The sequence below is a fragment of the Pipistrellus kuhlii genome, unplaced genomic scaffold (genome assembly GCF_014108245.1).
Source record: "Pipistrellus kuhlii isolate mPipKuh1 unplaced genomic scaffold, mPipKuh1.p scaffold_m20_p_16, whole genome shotgun sequence".
NCBI lineage: Eukaryota > Metazoa > Chordata > Mammalia > Chiroptera > Vespertilionidae > Pipistrellus > Pipistrellus kuhlii.
The window spans coordinates 16,718,795-16,739,031 of record NW_023425471.1 but is presented as its reverse complement, the minus strand read 5'-3'; the positions used below and the strand labels follow the sequence as shown (position 1 = coordinate 16,739,031).

At 36.4% G+C, this 20,237-nt stretch overlaps 1 protein-coding gene across 4 annotated transcripts in view; it reads left to right on the top strand.

Moving 5' to 3' along the window:
- Positions 1 to 20,237, top strand: part of DMD (dystrophin) — a 1,962,662-nt gene that overhangs the window by 734,822 nt on the left and 1,207,603 nt on the right. For all 4 annotated transcript variants that reach the window (XM_045582357.1, XM_045582356.1, XM_045582355.1 and 1 more), the window contains one exon: positions 6,190 to 6,362. In XM_045582357.1, the coding sequence (XP_045438313.1) occupies positions 6,190 to 6,362 (173 nt within the window). The remainder of the gene's footprint in view (positions 1 to 6,189; positions 6,363 to 20,237) is intronic.

Below are 20,237 nucleotides of genomic sequence, written 5' to 3'. Positions count from 1 at the left end.
CCTGCATTTTATGTATTTGAAACATTCTATAATTTTCATAAGTCATAGTTTTCTACTGGTTACTGTAGTACATTTAGAATTTTTAAAACCCATAATCAAACATCGCCAGCCTCTGTTTCTTGACCCATCTTTCCCTAATTCTCTAAACTTCTAAACAGCCAAATATGCCTACTCATGTTCCTCGATTTTGTGTATATGTAATCTCCTAACTATAATGTTATACCCACTTCAACCAATGAACTATGTCAACCCAAAATTGCTCTACCTTCATGAACTCTTTCCTGATCTTGGGACCAAATATGATATATATTTATTCCTTCTCTGAACTTCCAGAAAGATTCAGTACCACTTAAACCACTTACATCATATTTTCTTATAATCTAGCTGAATCTTCTACACTTTTATTTTTCTATCAGTTCTCTAAATCACACCTTCACTTAATAAAATAAAATTTAAGGGAAACAGCCGAAACCGGTTTGGCTCAGTGGATAGAGCGTTGGCCTGCGGACTGAAAGGTCCCAGGTTCAATTCCAGTCAGGGGCATGTACCTTGGTTGCGGGCATATCCCCAGTAGGGGGTGTGCAAGAGGCTGCTGATTAATGACTCTCTCTCATCGATGTTTCTAACTCTCTCTCTCCCTTCCTCTCTGTAAAAATTCAATAAAATATATTTTACAAAAAATTTAAGGGAAACAGATGGTGACTGTCAAGAAGGTATGGAGGGAGAGAGGTGAGGGAGTGATAGAGGAGTGTGTGGACATGGTGTGTGTGTGTGTGTGTGTGTGTGTGTGTGTGTGTGTGTGTGTGAGTGTGAGTGAGCTAGCGACAGTTAGATCCTGCAGGTCTTCCAATGGGCTGCTAAACTGGGCAGTCTTAGATGGCAAAACCCTGCTGCTCCCACAGATACTCCAAGGGTGTCTTGCAAGGGCACAGATACACGCCATCTTGATAAATAGAACTGCTTGAGACTAGGATCCTAAACTTACCACCACCCAATCTGGTCTCAGATACAAACTGGGACCCTACAGCCTCTAGGGACAAAGGCCTGTGACCACAGCTGAAGACACCAAGAATTCAGACATCCATATATCCCAGCTGAAGCTATCTGTGAGTCACAGAGCCTATCCCCCCCCCCCTTGCAGGCTCGCTGCAGCACCGTAGGAACTGCTAGACACACCCTGTGCAAGCAAGCCTCCTGCCCACACAGGGAGACTCTGCTACCTGGATTTGAGCCTGGGTGTTCAGACACTGGGAGACTGTTTCCTGTAGTGTGCAATCATGCAATCAGACCACACACCCACACAGGGTAGCTGTGCTACCTGAATTTGAGCCTGGGCATGCAGACACTGGGAGGCTGTTTCCCACAATGTGAACTCATGTGACCAGACCCCATGCCTACACAGGGCAGTAGTGCCACCTGATTTTGATTCTGGAAAAACACACATAGAATTCTGTTTTCCACATTGCAGGAGAGTGTACTTCATGCCAACATAGGATGACTGTGCAACCTGGTCCTCCAAACAGTCCCGGACTCTGATTCTCTGTACCATAGGCAGCACTGAGCACCGGTGACTGACAAAACAACACACTTTCTTGATAAAAACTCTCAGCAAGGTGGGAATAGAAGGATCATACCTCAACATAATAAAAGCCATATATGACAAATCCAGAGCCAATATTATACCCAATGGGCAAAACCTAAACAATGTCCCCAAAGAATGGGAACAAGACAAGGATGCCCACTCTAACAACTCCTGTTTGGCATGGTACTGGAAGTACTAGCTATTGTGATCAGACAAGAAGAAGAAATAAAAGGCATCTAAATTGGGGGGGGGGCAAGTAAAACTGTCCTTATTTACAGATGACATGATATTGTATATAGAAAATCTCAGATTCCATAAAAAACAAACAAACTACTAAATAAATGAATTTGGCAATATAGCAGGATACAAAATTAACACCCAGAAGTCTATGGCTTTTATATACACCAATAATGAACTCACAGAAAGAGAAATTTAAAAAATAATCCCACTTACTATTGTAACAAAAAAAATTAAGATACCTAGGCATAAACTTACCTGAGGAGACAAAGGACTTGTACTCAGAAAATTTCTGGATACTAAAAAAAGAGATAGAGAAAGACATGAACAATGGAAGAATATACTATGTTCATGGATTGGTAGAATTAACCTCATTAAAATGTCTGTACTACCCAATGCAGTCTATAAATTCAACGCAATCCCATTAAAATACCAATAGCATACTTTAAAGACCTAGAAAAAAAGTCTCCAAAAATCCATCTAGAATTAAAAAAAGACCCCAAATAGTTACAGCAATCTTGAGAAAAAAGAATAATGTTAGAGGTATCACAATACCAGATACCAAGCTATACTACAAAGCCACTGTTCTCAAAACTGCCTGATACTGGCACAAGAAAATACTTATAGACCAGTGGAACAGAACAGAGAATCCAGAAATCAACACAAGACATTATGCTCAATTGCTATTTGACAAAGGATACAAGAGCATACAGTGGAAACAAGACAGTCTTTTTAATAAGAGCCTTTGGGAAATCTGGACAGATACTTAAAAAAAAAAAAAAAAAAAAAAAAAAGGAAAAGTAAAGAAACTAGCCCACAAATGTATACCATTCACAAAAAGAAATTCAAAATGGATAAAGGACTTAAAAATGTAAGACGGGAAATCATAAAAATCCTAGAAGAAGCCATAGACAGCAAAATAGCAGACATTTGTATAGCAATATCTTTACCAATAGAGCTCCTAGGGCAATGGAAACTAAAGAGAAAATAAACTAACTGGGATTATATCAAAATAAAAAGCTTCTGCACAGCAAAAGAAACAATCAACAAAACAACAATAAAGCCCACTGCGTGGGAGAACATATTTGTATGGGAGAACTTACTTGCCAATGTTATCTCCAATAAGGATTTAATTTCCAACATTTACCATGAACTCGTACAACTTAACAAAAGTAAGATATCCAATCAAATATTGGCCAAAGGACCTAAATAGACACTTTTTAAAAGAGGACATACAGTAGGCCAGTAGACATATGAAAACATGCTCAAAGTCACTAATCATCCTAGAGATACAAATTAAAACAACAATGAGTACCATCTCACACCTGTCAGAATGGCTATCATCAACAAATCAACAAAAGTCAAGTGCTGGAGAGGATTCAGAGAAAAAGGAACTATCTTTCACTGCTGGTGGGAATGCAGACTGGTGCAGGTACTGTGGAAAAACAGTATGATGTTTCCTTAAAAAATTAAAAGTGAAACTGCCATTTGACCCAGTAATACCATTTCTTGGAATATATCCCAAGAAAACAGAAACACCAATCATAAAGGATATATGCACTCCTATGTTCATAGCAGCACAATTTACAATAGCTAAGATATGGAAACCGCCTAATGCCTATCAGCAGATGAATGGATTAAAAAACTATGGTACATCTACACAATGGAATACTATGCTTCTCTAAAAAAGAAGGAATTGTTACCATTTTCCACAGCATGGATGGGACTGGAAAGCATTATGCTAAGCAAAATTAGCTGGTCAGTGAAAGATAAGTACCACATAATCTTACTCATTTATGGATAATAAAGAACATTATCAACTGTTGAACAAAAATAGAGGCAAAGAAGCATTGAACATACTGTCAAACTATAGCGAGAAGGTAAGGGAGGTTTGGAGGGGGGTAAGAGATCAACCAAAGGACTTGTATGCATGCATATAAGCACAACCAACAGACACAAGACATTGGGGAGGGGGTGAGGGCAAGTGCCAGGAGGGTAGGGGAGCTTGAGGGAGGTCAAAGGGAGGGGGAAGGAAACATTTGTACTACTATTTGTAATACCTTAAACAATAAAATAAACTTGCTGTAAACTATGATGTAGATTTTTTAATAAAACAATTAAATACCTTATAAAATTAAACTTTTATTTGCATAAAATATAAAATACAATTTAAAAAACAAATAAACATTCTCAAAAACAAACATAAAACCGTGCTTCTCCTACCTTTATCTATATTGACTCTTTTACATGGAAGAATTCAATGAATATTTGTTCAGTAGACTTGTCTATAAAACTTCAGATGCAGAAAATAAATAAATTCATTCTAGCAACTCCAGCCAAATATATAACTTTTAGATTTTTTTTGAAAAGCAATATTTAAAAAGTTTTGTTATATAATTAATTTTTGGTTTGTGATATTTCCCCTTAAATATAACCTACATAGAAATTATGCACTTAAATTATGGGTTATATTTGGGTTCCTTCAGTTATTGAACAAAAATGCATTGGTACCTAACATGTGCCAGACACATGTTTAAGCTCTGGAAACCCAATAGAAAGCAAGACAGATGGACTCAGGGTCTAGTCAAGTGATATAGAGAGACTAGTAGATGTACAATTTAATGTCAGTTATATATGCCATGGAGAATACAGGGAGTAAAGAGTAATTGGGGCTACTGTTTAGAATGGTAGATAAAGCTCTTTTGAGGTGAGAAGGAAGTGAGGTGAGACCAGACATATAGATATCTTGTAGAAAAGTATTTTTAGCAGAGGAAACAGCGAGTGCTTTTCTTGAAGCAAGAGTATGCTTAGCATACTCCAGAAGTGTAAAGAGGCTAATGAGGCTGAAATATTATGAACTTAGAAAAGATTAAGAAGATATAAGATTAGAATTGTGGGGAGCTTACAGGTAAGTCATACAGAGTTGTGTTTTTTTGTTTGTTTGTTTGTGGGGTTTTTTTTTGGTCATGGTAAAAATTATGGGTTTGATGAGGAGTCATTGGAGGGTTTTGAGTAGAGTAATATTATCTGATTTATGTGTTTGTTTTTTTTTAAATCTCTTTGGTTATCATGTGGAGAATTAACTGGGAAATGGGCACAACTGGAAGCAGGAGGATCATTTAGATAGCTGTTGTAATAATCCAGGTGAGCTATAATGATAGTTTATATCAGAGCTATAACAAGGATGTAACAAAAAGTATACCAGCCCTAGCCAGTTTTGCTCAGTGGATAGCGCTTTGGTCTGCCAACTGAAGGGCCCTGGTTCAATTCCCAATTAGAACACATGCCTGAGTTGCAGGCTTGATCCCCAGTGTGGGGTGTACAGGTGGCAGCTGGTCAGTGATTTTCTCCCATTGATATTTCTTTTTTTCAATATTAAAAAATATTTCCTCAAATATTTTTTAAAAATTAAACTCACTTAGAATCCCACCACCCAGAAGTAATCAGTATTAATATTTTCTCTTTATTTTGTATTATTTAAAGTATTACATATGTCTCCTTTTTCCCCTTATTGAATCCCTGTCAACCCTGCCCCCCAGAAAAAGCCCCCACTGCCCCAGTGTCCGTGTCATCATTGATATTTCTATCTCTACCTCTCTCTTCCTCTCTGAAATCAATTAAATATATTTAAAAACAGAAGTGCACTAATTCTGGACATGTTCTGGAAGTAGAGGCAACAGGATTGTCCAACAATTTGAATACTAGAGCTTATAAAAGAAATCTCAAGGATGATTCCAAGGTTGTCAGCCTGAAAAACTATTAATATGTCATTTATGGAAATGAGACAAACCATGGGAAACAAAGGTAACAGGATAGAGACAGAGTACAGAATTTAGTTAGGCCATGTTAAGTTTGAGATGCTCATACGATGTCCAAGTTGGATTTGTGAGTCTAGAGTTCACAGTTGAGAATGGCACTGGATATACAACATTGGGGGCCATTGTCATATCAAGGGTATTTACAGTCATAGGAACAAATAGGGGAGTCTGAATAGAGAAGGAAAGAAGTGTCAAACTTGGCTAGAGCACTCCAACATTAAGAGAATAATAGGAGGAAGATTCAGCAAAGGAGCTTGAGAGGCTATAGACAAGGGGGTGAAAGTAAAACCTAAATAGTGCAGTTTATAGAAGTCAAATGAAGAAAGAGTTTTGAAATGGAAAGAGAGATCAGCTGTATCAATAGGACTATGCACTACCCACTGAATTTGGACATGTTAAAAACCATTGGGCTTTAGGGCTGATGACTTTGAAAAGTCAATAATTAATAATTGCAAGACCATTTTTTACTTCTGGACCTTTTGAGTTGTCTTTTTATCTTTCCCTAGATAGCCAATTCATCTCTAATTGCTTTAAAAATTTTCAATATTACAGAAAATAAAAGACAACTTGCAACAAATCTCAGGTCGGATTGACATCATTCACAATAAGAAGACAGGAGCATTGCAGAATGCTACACCTGCAGAAAGGGCAGAGATCCAGGAAGCTCTCTCATGCCTGGATTTCCAATGGGAAAGAATTAACAAAATGTACAAGGATCGCCAAGGGTAGGTGACACTTTTATTTTACTGATTATATCTGTTCTCAGGGAACTCTAAAATTCATTTCAATGCTCTCCATTAGTTAAAAAAAAAGTGGGGAGGAAGAGAGAAGTATCACTATCACTAGAAAAATGTAAGTGGAGTGAGAATGATGATTAGTTCATACTAATATGTTGAATTCCAGGAATTGTTCTATACTGAAGTTAGCATTATTTCGGATCACTGTATTATCTGCTAAAATCCTGGTAGTGTCAAAACAAGTTTGGTAATTTAATTGAGTTGGTGTAAACAACTGTATAATATAAAGTATATATCTTTGGTCAAATTTTTATCCTATATATTAATGTATTTTATACTTAGATTGATATGTTTGAAATGTAAGCTATCAACAAAAAGTTGATTTTCATTTATTGTTTTTGTTTTGAAGGCATTATTTTATGTTTTGAAGTTCCCCCCCTGCCCCCCCCACACACACACTTATTTTTTTGCTGCCAGGAATTTGTGAGGTTGATTTAAAATAAATTCTTAGTGCTTACCTTAATCAAAATACCTAGCTTTTGACAAATAATTTCAAATTCATAAGTATTCTTTAGCCTCATATAACAAGAAGTTAAGAGTGTTGTTTTTCCCTTTCAGGTTTAAGTTAAAAATAATAAAGTTCTAATGACTTTAAATCGTTTGTTTGAAATTTGTAGTTTCAAGACAGTCTTCCTTACTATTCTACGATGAAATAAAATAATTGTCTGAAGTTATAGGGTACCTCCTCAATATTTCACATCTACCAGCTTTTAGCCACTCATACTTATATTTTATTTATTTATTTGTTTGGTAATTTATTTATCCATCCCCCCATACTTCTTTTATTTATTTATTTTATTTTATTTTTTAATGTAGATAGTCTTTTTTAAAAAAAATATATTTTATTGATTTTTTACAGAAAAGAAGGGAGAGGGATAGAAAGTTAGAAACATTGATGAGAGAGGAACATCAATCAGATGCCTCCTGCACACCCCCCACTGGGGATGTGCCTGCAACCAAGGTACATGCCCTTGACCGGAATCGAACCTGGGACCCTTGAGTCCGCAGGCCGGCCGATACTCTATTGATTGAGCCAAACCGGTTTCGGCCCATACTTCTCTTTTAGTTCTTCATGTACTACATTAAGTTCGTAAACTGATATTACTAGTAGAAATCTTGGTTATCTCCAATGAACATCCCTACTTTGTTTCCAATTATCTTTCATCTAGAGTTGTTTTCTTAAGTGTAAGAACTTCAGTTTATAATTTCACTAGAGGACTGGTGCATAAAATTCATGCATTTGGTGGGGGGGGGGGTTGTCCCTCAGCCTAGCCTGCACCCTCTCTAATCTGGGACCCCTTGAGGGATGTCCAACTGCTGGTTTAGGACATTCCTCTCATAATCTGGGTCTGCTGGCTCCTAACCGCTCCCCTGCCTGCCTGCCTGATTGCCCCTAACCACTCCCTGTCAGCCTTATTGACACCTAACTGCTCCCCTGCTGGCCAGCTTGCCCCCAGCTACCCTCCCCTGCCAGCCATCTTGTGGTGGCCATTGTGTTGTGGCCATCTTGTGACGATGTGAGGTGGGCCATCTTGTGATAATGTGAGGGTGTCACGTGAGGGCATAAGGGCCACCTAGGCTTTTATTAGTATAGATTTCTCTCAGAATAAGTCCAGACTCATTAATTTTGTATATGAGCCCTCACATGACTGCTGCTCATCTGGTCAGCTTCACTTTTTATTAGTTCCTGGCCACATTGCAACCTCTCCAAGTTCTGCCCTAGCAAAATTAACTTGATTTGAAGGTTTCAAATGTTTTGTGTCCCTATGTCTTTTTTGTTCTTTAGGTCTCACTGATATGTTATTTTCTTCTTAAGATCCTAAAACTATTAGTTGATTATAAAGTCTAGAGAAATATATTGTTTAAACATTTAATGTTATATAATATCAATATATCATTTGTGTATTTGAAAACATCACCAGACTAACTAGCTCTAAAGTCACCTACTTCTAGAAGTTACCACATAATAATCAGGTAGTGGTTGTTATTTTTTACTTCTCTGCCTTGTGTATAAGCTCCTTAAAGACAAGAACTATGTTTTATTTTGTGTGATCAGCTTAATACTACAGAGTACAAAGTGGATGTTCAGTATGGATGTTCAAGCCTCCCAGAAACATAAGAATGTGTCTCTGTGGATGGTCTAATAGTTTTATTTCAACTTGATGGAAAACAGCTAATTCCAATCAGTCATAATAAAATGAAAGAAACTCAGCAACCCTGTATATATATTGCCAAAGGAAAACGTATATGCCACCATGGTACACTTTCTCTCAATATCTCACACTGAGTCATTATGAACTTCTATGAGCTACTCCAATGAGTTTCATCATCCTCTTTTTGGTTGCTCATTCCACCGTTAGGAAGTTCTTGTCTCTGTTGTCTGAGATGGAGTTTCCTCTCAGCCACCCAGGCCACAGATATCATCTCCCAAGAACCTTGGCAGAGTGGGGGTGGGGGTGGGGACTTCTTGGAAAGCCATTGTTTTCTGGGCTTCTATAAGCACCTACCGCTTTGTGCTAAAGCAGTGATGAAACATTTTGCAGCTTCTCCCTTATTTTATTTATGTACTCTTTAGCCATTAAACTAGGCATTCCCTTTTCACAGGGCCATGTGGATGTCTCCTTTTAGTTCACCTTCAACCATAGACTTTAAAAGATGGAGAAGCATTAATTCCATTCCATAGAGAGGATAAACTGAAATCTCACCCTAAATAGGGTGCTTTTAATATGTCTAGCAAAGAATAGAATGTTTCTATCTCCTTGGACCCATTTTTTTTCATATCCAAAGACTAGAAGAGTATCTTATGTTTACTCTAATTGGCCTTCTCTAGGAATTGGTCAGTAACCTTTAAAGTTCTTATGCTTTTTGGCCTATTCTCAGGTAAATTGGTTGAAGTTATTGCTTGTAAGCACAGGCTGTAGAATCCAAATTGTTTTTTGAATCCTGGCTTTCTGCTGAATATCTATGTGCCCTACAATAAGTTCCTTGACTTTTATGCTTCACAATTTCCTTATTTATAAAAAGAGAAAAACCATGTTTTCTAAACCATGTTTTTTTTATAAGGACTAAATGACACAATGTATATAGAGTGCTTGGCAGATTGCTTATACATGATAATGCCTCAATTATGCTTGGCTAGTTTGATTATGAAAATGATGGTCCTATGGCTCTGATTATCTTCGTATTCAATATATTTTCATTTATTCTGATATTATTTCACATTTTCATGAAAACCACAGAAAGATTAACTAAATTCAGTCCCTGCTTTGAAGAACCTCCAGTTCTGGAGAGAAAATGGACAGTCAGTAAAATACAGGTTGATAGATTCCAGCTATGTTAGATGGTGAGAAAAATATTCCTGAGGAGTGGAATAGGAACATCTGATTCAGAGTCTGGAATAAAGCAATGTCTATGAAACACTCAAGGTTCTGATTTACAACTAATAGGACGTGACTATGGTTAACTTAGGTAGATTTATATAACATATTAGAGGGATATCAGGTAGCTCATGAAATCAGTTGAAAGGCCTGAAAGTCAGGTTAAAAATGAGTAGAAACTATCAAGGAAGACTAAGCTAGGCATTCAGAAACATAAGCCACCAAATGAATCTTAATTGTGAACTGCTGCCATGGCCATGATACCCTGGTGCACTCAGAAGTATCATTGCCCCTGAATATTGTTTGCTACTATCACTGCAAAAATAAAAGTATTTAAATTACTATTTCTTTTTGTGTAACCAACCTGAGAATTAAGGTTTCTGAAGAAATCATTAATAAGGCAAAGAATGGATTTAAAATTTTTTTAATGTTGACATAATTTCAGGTGTCCCGTTTTCCCCGCCCTTTGCCCACTTGCACCAAACCCTGCCTCCTCCTCCCTTGGCCTTCACTAAATTATTGTTTGTGTCCATGGGGTATGCATATATGTTCCTTATCTAATCATTTTGCCTTCTTTATCTAGTCACCCCCACCAGTCTTTGTAGGCTATGTATTCTTTGTTACAACTACTCAATCTACTGTTGTAGGGTGAAAGAAATCTTAGAAAATATATAGTGAATAGCCATGGTTTATTCTAATAAAACTCTATTTACAAAGACAGGTAGTGAGCCAGATTTTACTGTGGGATATAAGTTACAGACTCCTTTAATCAGGCAAGTGTATGTCACGTAACTTTAGCTTCTGTCAGGGATCAGGGAAAATAAATAGCTGGGATTTGGGCTCCATTGTCATGGTAGTCAGGGACTTGTTTCCAACCAAGTCCCATAGAATGGTAGATTATTGAATCCTAAGAAAGATTAGAAATTAGACATTCATAAATAGACAAATGTTTCCTATAGCTTTATGTTGGGCTTTCAACAAAAATACACTGATATATTTATTTTTATTTTTTATCGTTGAGAATATTATAAATGTTGCTCCTTATTTTTCCTCATTGTCCCCCTCCACCCAGCTTCCACACCAGCCCAGGCCTTCACTACATTATTGTCTGTGTCCATGGGCAATGCATATTATGCATATACATTCTTTGGTTAATCTCTGCCCCCCTCCCCCAATCTCCTTTCCCTCTGAGATTCATCATTCTGTTCCATGCTTCCATGCCTCTAGGTCTATTTTGTTTGTTAGTTTATTTTGTTCATTAGATTCAATTTATAAGTGAGATAATGTGATACTTGTTTTTCTCTGTCTTGCTTACTTTGCTTAGCATAATAATCTCCAGGTCACTCATGCTATCTTTTTTAACAGATGTATAGTATTCCATTATGTATGGTGTAAGGAGGTGATCTAGTTTCATTTTTTGTATGTAGTTGTCCAATTTTCATTTATGGAGAAACTGTATTGATTCCATTGTATGTTCTTTCTTCCTTTGTCAAATATTAATGGACCATAAAGATGTGGGTTGATTTCTGGGGTCTCTGTTCTGCTCCATTTATCTATATACCTGTTCTTATGCCAGTACCAAGCTGTTTTTATTACAATGGCTTTGCAGTATAGTTTGATATCTGGTATTGTGATTCCTCTAACTTTGTTCTTCCTTCTCAAGATTTCTGTGGCTATTCAGGGTCTTCTTTGGTTCCATAAACATTTTTGGAATATTTGTTTTAGATCTGTGAAATATGTTGTTGGTACTTTAATAGGAATTGCATTGAAACTATAAATTGCTTTAAGTACTATGGGCATTTTAAAGATGTTAATTCCTTCCAATCCATAAACATGGCATATGCTTCCACTTATTTGTATCTTCCTCTATTTCTTTTTCAATGTCCTATAGTTTTCCCAGTACAGATCTTTTACTTCCTTGGTTAAGTTTATTCCAAGATATTTTTGTTCTTGTTGTTGCGATGGTAAACGGGATTGTAGTTATTTTTTTGTTTTGTTTTTGTGTTGTTGTTTTTGTTTTTTGTTTTTTGTGTTTTTTTTAGTTTCTTTTTCTTATAGTTCTTTATTGGTGTATAAAAATGCCATCAATTTATATATGTTGATTCTGTATTCTACTACATTGCCAAATTCATCTATTAAATCTAGATGATTTTTGGTTGAGTCTTTATTTTTTTTATGTACAATAGCATGTCATCTGCAAATGATGTCTATTATTTCTTTCCAATTTGGATAACCATTCAATAAAACCTTGAGACAGATGTTTCATTCTGTTCTGCCAGTGGTTCTCAGGGAAATTTACATGACTAATATTGCTTAGGGCCCAACACAAGCCATTCTTATTTTTTTTTAGTCTGAGAGTGGCAGTGGTTTCTAATCATTGGGGATGTTTGAGAACCACTAGATAATGTGGTACAGTATTAAAAGGTCTGCATGTAGTTCAGCCAACCATGCCCTATATTTTTTAACGCAATCACCTTTAACAGTCTGAAGAAATCTGGCTTCTGGTCCTAGATTATTTGAACAACTGCTACAATTCATCACTCCTCTCAGCTAGAATAGAATGGTAACTATTACTTATATCTAAAGACTGTTATGCTATCATTTACATGAAAAAGTACTGTGCAGCTTTATTATTATTATTTGTAGTAGTAGTAGTATTTTATTTTTTGGCTAGGGCCTCTGGCCATTAATTGGGGAAGGGATAGGGAGAAATACAATGGGAATAAGGAATAGCAGAGGCCTGAGACTAGTATCATGCCCTACCTTCCATACTGGTCATAGTTATTGAAGCAGCAGCAGCACACGCAGCACACGCAGCACCTGGCCTCTGGTGGCATCCATCTTCAGTCTGCCTGCACAGGTGAGGGCCCTGTTACACTGTTCACCATAGCAGCAGGTGGAGATGAGCTGGTCAGTTACAAACTCGTCAGGGAAGCCATACAGAGTTGATAGCATGCATCCTTTGTTCATGACCAGGGCAAGGGCAGGGATCATTCCTTGCCCCTTGAAACACTCCTCATCATTGCCACAGGTCATGGGGATGACAGTGCAGTCTGATAAGTTAGTTATATCATAAAAAATAGAGTCCTTGATGCCTGTCATGACCAGGCACAGAGCCATCACCAGGAGCAGTAGCCAGTTGAAGACCATGGTGTCCTGGCAGTGAGCCTCTCAGAACTGCTGAATGACACTCCGCATGCCCACAAGACTGTTGTCCCTGGTTCTGCCCTTTCAGAGTCAACACTTAGAATGTCCTTGGTTCACAAAGTCCTGTTTCCCTATCAGGAACTTCTTTGTGACCAAGGATGTCAAGTTCCAGGGTCTCAGCAGCTTCCTTGAGACAGAGACAAGCCAGTAGTTGCTGCCCAACAAGTGTCTTTGTGGAGCAGAATGGGGTGACATCACAGTCCCTTCAGGGTTCCACTGTCCACTCTAGGGGTGAGGTCATTGATGGGAGAGGGGTGTCACAATCAACATGGCACATTGGCCTGATGAACTGCCAGAGAGTGAGGCCATTGCCACCCCATGTAAGTAAGAACACTGAGCCATCCTGTCCACTCAGTCATAGGCTCTGCTGGGTGCTGCTTCTGCCCAGTGCCAATGGTGAGGCCATTTCTCAGATGGGAAAACCAAGGCTCAGTAGGAAAATGTGAGGTGTCCAAAGCCTTAGAGAAGTCTGAATTCCCACCTGCAGTGAATTTTTTAATAAGCTAATTTAAGGTTAAGCCAAATGCTTTTAGCAAGTAATAAGGTATTGCAATTTCTTCATATATAATACATGTATGATAGTATGTTAGTCAACTATCACCATAATATCACCAAAAACTCAACTTAAATTTATTCTCATGCTCATGTACCTTTAAGTTGCCTATAGTTCAGCTGACATATGCTAAGTTTGACTGGGCAGCTGCTTTAATCTGTGGGTTAGCTGAGCTAGGCTCCAGGATGAGTGTTAAGGTCTGCTACATGTATCTTCATTCTGGGCCTAAGATGAAGGGTTAGTGGCATGCTCTTCTCATGATTGATCACCAGGGTATGAACCAAGCCTAACCTTCCAAGAGCACTTACAGCTCATGTTCATGTCAAGTCCATTCACAGAATATTGGCCAAATCAAGTCTGACATTCATAGAATGGAGAACTAGTCCCTTTCTGTAGTAGAAGGGGGAGAGGAATCTGCATTTGCTGAAAAATAATCCCAACTATTATAGACTGTTAATCATTTACTATTAAAGGATTTTTATAGCTGGAAAATACCTTAGTGATTTTGTCCTGCTTCGTTATTTTACAGGATAGACTAAGTCATAAAGATGTTAAGTGACTTACCCAAGCACACACTGCATGTCATATTTCTATTTTACCAAAGTATTGAGTTCAAATAAGTTTGCATAATTTGCTCACAATAAGTTAAAAATATGAGAAAATGCATTGGACTCTTGACATTCATAAGGCATAGGTTCTGAGACCATCATTAATCAAAAAAATTAATGAATTACATAATAGCAAAATCTATCTGTATTAATTTCATAATGTAAAACAGACATTATTCTTTAGGAGAAAGCAAGAAAGAAAATGAAAAGCTAGATTGATTTGTGATTACTCACTATCTAAGGACATGCTTCTATGCATTGTCTTTTAGCATATAGTATTTCAACATGTATCTCAGTAAAATTAAAAATTATCAAAATAAAAGTGGTTCATTTCCATGGAAACACAGATACTGAACACAATAAACATTAAATACATGAATTCCCATGTATATGGTAGATATACATATATGAAACATAAATATTTAACTTTATGGGACATTAATTTTGTTGCTAATTTCTTTTTTTCATTTATTTCTTGGTGAGTTACTCATTGTAAATAGAAGATACCTACAGGAAACATCAAAATGAAGAGAGAATTGACACAAGATAGCCTAAGTATTAGAAATATGAAGTCTTTCCATCTTTCAACAAATACTTGAGGACCTACCAAGTGTCAAATACTCTATTCTCTTTATTTCTGAGACCATCTTTATCCCTCAAACTATTAATAAATTTGCCCCTGTTCAGGGACATTTTTTCAGAGTCTAGGAGGATAGCTCTGTTCCAATGAGATAATAAAAGTGAAAGAAGTTTCTAGATGACAAATTCCTGTATAGCCATAAGATGGCATTATTGTGTAACAACAAGGTTGTGGTCTGACATCAAACAAGTGATTTAAAAAATTATATCCCTCCTTGAAATTGCATTAAGTCAGATATTTTGGGATGGGTCATAAGTGGTTAAATTCAAGGTGATTCTGAGCTTCCGATCTGATGTAAAGGGAACATGAAACCAAAAGGAGTTATTTCTATAGTATTGAATTTCTAGAGAAAAATATTTTAAAATGTGGGGAAAGCAGTGGAGGGAAAATTGTATTACCAATGATATTTCATAGAATGAGAAATAGGAAAACAGTATTGCATAAAATAAGCCAGACACAAAATTATACATATGATAAGAATTAATTTATAAAACTCAGAAACAAGCATATTTTGGTTTAAAAGTCAAGAATGGTTGTCTTTATGGGGAGTAGTAATTACCAAGGGCAGGAACAGTTTTGGGGGTTCTGAGGAATGTTTTATATCTTGATCTGAATAAGGTTGCATTGATATGTTTCCTTAAGAAAGTTTATGGAACTATACATGTGTGATATATACACTTTTCTGTGTGTATGCTATACTTGAGTGAACTTTACAATGAAATTAAAAATAATAATAATAATAAATAAAAATAAGAAATAAAAATAACAAGTACATACTTTTCTAAGGACAGGAAGGAGCTAACTCAGAATAAAAAATATGTAACTTTAAAAATATGATATTACATTGTTCTCTTTGGGGCATTTCACCATGGAGCCCAGAATACTTTATAATTAACCAATACAGACCCTAAGATAAGTATGCCCAAAAGATTTTTCTGAATTTACCTACCTGGTGCTAAGACCAAAGTGCCATATGTCAACAGGTTGCTGCTAATGGGAGACCTGGAGGCTGTTTTCCTAGGGATTTTTTCTTTGTTTGGTTCCTTTAGTGCCAAGCCTCAGTGTTCAGATTCTTGCTGCCATTTATACTGCATGAAGGAAAATGAGACAATTGAAGAAATGAAAGGAGTAAAAACAGGAAGAGAAACTAAATAAATCTTATTTGAAGAGAAAGTGCCTTAATCATCTCTGTATTCAGACTCTAGAGATCAAGCATGTAATTCTGCAAGTTCAATCTTTATGCAACTTTCTCCTCTGCGTTTGCAATCTCACTTGTACTTTTCTATGAAGATAGTCAATAAATGTTGTTGTTTTTTATTTCATGTTAAGGTGAGGGAAATAACTCTACACTACTCACAGTGGAAAAGAATAATACACTAATCCTCATCTCATTACCATACAATTTTATCCTCTGAAGTGGAAGTTAGAGGGACAGATGCATAATCAGGGAACTTTTCCGGAATGATTTGTTCCCAAATGAGACATTTAGCTATAACAGCATTATCAGCTTCTTCTATTTGTCACAATGCCATATGTAGTTGGGAAGATACAGTATAATCATACACAGGATCCTGACAATTTAGGAAAGATAGACATTGAGGTCTTAGAATTAGTCTGTACTCTATATAAAGATTTTCATCTTCAAATTTTTTTTTCCTCGTGTGTGTGTGTGTGTGTGTGTGTGTGTGTGTGTGTCTTTGCCAATATAGCCAATATATACTGAGCAGCCAGATTATGATGACCACCTGACATTTGTAGGCAAATTAGCTGTACACTATTTCATATGGTATATGGAAGCCGAAGGCCTGTTCGAACACCTTTGCTGTCTGCAGTTACCAAGATAAAAGTCTCCAATTCACACAGAAAAACAAGGATTGGACAGTTGAGCACTGGAAAAAAAGTCATGTGGTCCAATGAATCATGTTTCCAGTTACATCATGCAGGTGGCAGAGTGAGAATTTCACAGAAACAGCATGAAACCATGCACCTCACATGCATGAGTACAACCTTTCATGGTGGTGGGGGCAGTGGTATGTTTTGGGGCATGCTTTCCTGGCATGATTTTGGCCCTTAAATTCGTGTGGAACAACATCTGTATAGAACAACATACCTAAGTATCCTTGCTGATCAAGTTCATCCCATCATGTTGATGGCAGATCCCAATGGAGATGGCTTCTTCCAACAAAACAATGGGCCATGCCACAGTGCTCATGATGTGTAGGAGTGGTTTCAAGAACATGAGGGAGACTTTGCCTTGCTTAGGTGGCCCCCAAAATCACCTGATCTCAATTCAACTTAGCATTTGTGGAACAAAGTTAAAAGAGCCATCAGGCAGCTGGTTGCACAACCATCAGATCTCACAGACCTGGACAGTGCTATTCATCAGGCATGGTGTCAGATTTCGCATCACCTTTCAACATCTCGTGGAGTCAATGCCAAAAAAATTGCTGCAATATTGAAGGCAAAAGGTTTCCTAATGAAATACTGATGGGGTGGTCATAATAATCTGACCACTCAGTGTATAATTTAACTGTTCACTTTTGAACTCCGTAGAATGAAGAGGTATGAAAAAAAAATCTCCTGAACATGGTAGAGTTTTTTACATCTAATTTTAGAATGATTGTACTGACCAGGGGGGGAAATCCTCATGAATTTATTTGTAGGGACAAAGTAGAGAAAAATGTTTTAAATTGAGAAAGAAGTGAAAATTTCTATTTGTGTTCCATTTTATTGCACTATTGAGACCACATGGGGAAAACTTCTATTTTGGTTGTCGATTGTGTGTGTTTTTTTAATTCATTATATACTAAGTTATTGATTTCATAAAGTTCACTTTTAAAACTTAGTTTTCTATGTAAATAATATAATTCATCATTTATCTCCATAGATGTACCAGAAGACATTCTTATACATAGATACACTCATTGATTAACCTAAATACTGAAAACATTTAAGTTTATTGTTAACCTTAAAGTTTTCCCCAGTTAAGTATCTTGTTCATTATCTGTTCTTGTACCTTCATCTATATCAATTGATCTGACTTATTTTATTGACTTCTGGATATCAGAAACCAGGTCAACTTTACTTGTTTGCACATGGTTAATAAATACTATTTGTTGATTATGGCAATGATGAAAACTATAACTTCACAGCATTGTTATGTCATGTATACCAGAAATAAATAATCAACACTTTAAGAAGGGCAAATCCAGTACTAACATATCATTTTCTCTCATCTCCCTTCACCGAGCTTAACCTCTACAGTGTAGAGTCTACGCCATCATTTCTGTCATATGTGCTTCCTCTTGTGTATTTCACTGTAGGGCTTACCCTTCTAAACACTACCTTCTCTTGCATGCTACTCTGTTCAAGTCTTTATATTCTGCCCGAGGTCTGTATAATCTAAACCAATTCCTACCTATTGTGAATATCTTTGAGTGACTAGTTGTACTTTGCAAACCACTAAGAGAGTAATTGTGAGTCAAAAAAAGGGGTCATTGTTTCTACCAAGTAGCCCAAAATAAAGTGTATCATTTGACTGCTGAGGACAATTGCATGAAGATTTTACCACCAGAGGAAGAGCTTGAAACTGCAAAAGATTAGTTTCATATAATTGGTGTCAGGAGGCATTAAATGTTAATCTGTTGACGCTCAAGCAGCCTTATTATAACAAACCAATTATGAACAAAAATATCCTTATCCCACAATTCTGATTTTGAAACTATTTAAAACATGAACTGTTTAGTGATCAAGCCATTTAAATTAGATACCTGAACTAACCCTTCATATATATTTACTGCTTTACATATAATTTCTTCCTAAATTCTTAGTTGTTGAGAACAGTAGGTGAAGGAATTGAATGAAGGGGCCTGTTTCATTTCATTAATAAAATAATGTTTGGAAATGCATTGTTTGTTTCTGCCCATCAGCTTATCATCTGTATGTTCCTATTGCTAGTTCAAAGCACTGAGGAGTTCCACAGTGGTTTACTTTTTATGAGAGCCATTTCATACAGCACCATTTGCCTTATATCTTCACATTTTCAGATTCTTATAAATCTTTACAGTTCACATAGAGGTTAGCTTAAATTTTGCTTCAGATAAGAAATTGACTAGATATAAAATTCACATAATCTCAGAGTTAACCATAGATCAATATCCTGGATCTTTTTCTCAAAGTAATTGAACATTTTTGTTTCCCAGGATAGCTGTTTACACACATTTCCATTCTTCACCATAGATGATACAACTTCTTCCATGTACGGGGGCTGTAGTTTGCTTGTTAGTTATCTACCTAAACTTGTATTTTCGTTATTGCCAAAGGGAAAACACTCTTATAGAGAAACCAATTTTATGCCTCTAGGATTAATCTCATTTTTGTAAATAATGCCCCTATTGGTCTTTACTGATTTTATGTTTCTTAGCTTTGTTGTGTCACAATTCTCTCCTCTAAGAATACATTTTCTCCTCTATACAGAATAGATGAGGTTTGGATAGAAGCAAAACTGTGATAGTGTAATTTTCCCAGAAACTATCTTTACTTTATCAGTTAGAATTTATTTTGGCTGAGTGTAACAGAGGCTCAAGGCTTTTACTAAGACAGAAATAGATTTCTCTCTCCTTAAAAATCTAGGAGTTTGCCCAGCCATGCAGTTATGATGGCTTTGGCCATTCCTGCTTTCTAACCAGATATCCTTTTATAGTGGGCCCTCATGCACATGTTGCAAGATGGAGTTCCCACACCCATATTCCAAGGAGAATGAACAAGTGATTTATATTTACTGTACTTTAGGAAAATTTCCTGGGAGCTGCCATATTTTACTTCCACTTATATTTCATTGGCCAGAAGTAATTCACATGACTACACCTAAAGCTACAAGAGGGGCCGAGAAATATTGTGTTTATTTCTAAATGTCATGTGCTCTGCCAAAAAGTTCACAGTTTTGGGAAAAAATGGAGAATGATTATTAGAAGAGAACATAGAAAAATTGTTTTGTGTTTTGATCAACCTTAAGAATTATATACAAAAGATAGCTATATCTAGAATTACTTAGTACTTGGTGTACTTTCTTACATAATTTTATGAACTCTGGCTTCCTGAATTCTGCCAATATAAAATATATGTTTTTCATCATTTCTCAATACCCACTTGTTCTATCTCTCCATGTCCTCAAAACAATTTTTTATTAATCAAATTCTGTCATACTCTTCCCCTTCTTTAAAAAAAATCCCACTAATTAGTCAAAGAGAGACATGAATTATTAACTTTGTTGTCATAGTGCTCCTAGGTTATATATTGCTTACTTACTTACTTTAACTAAAGTAGGGTTGTTGGTATATTTTAACAGTAGATATTGTTAACTTTAAGAGTGACCATTGTCAAATAAGATCAAACCTAAAGGTAAAATTATGACAAAGT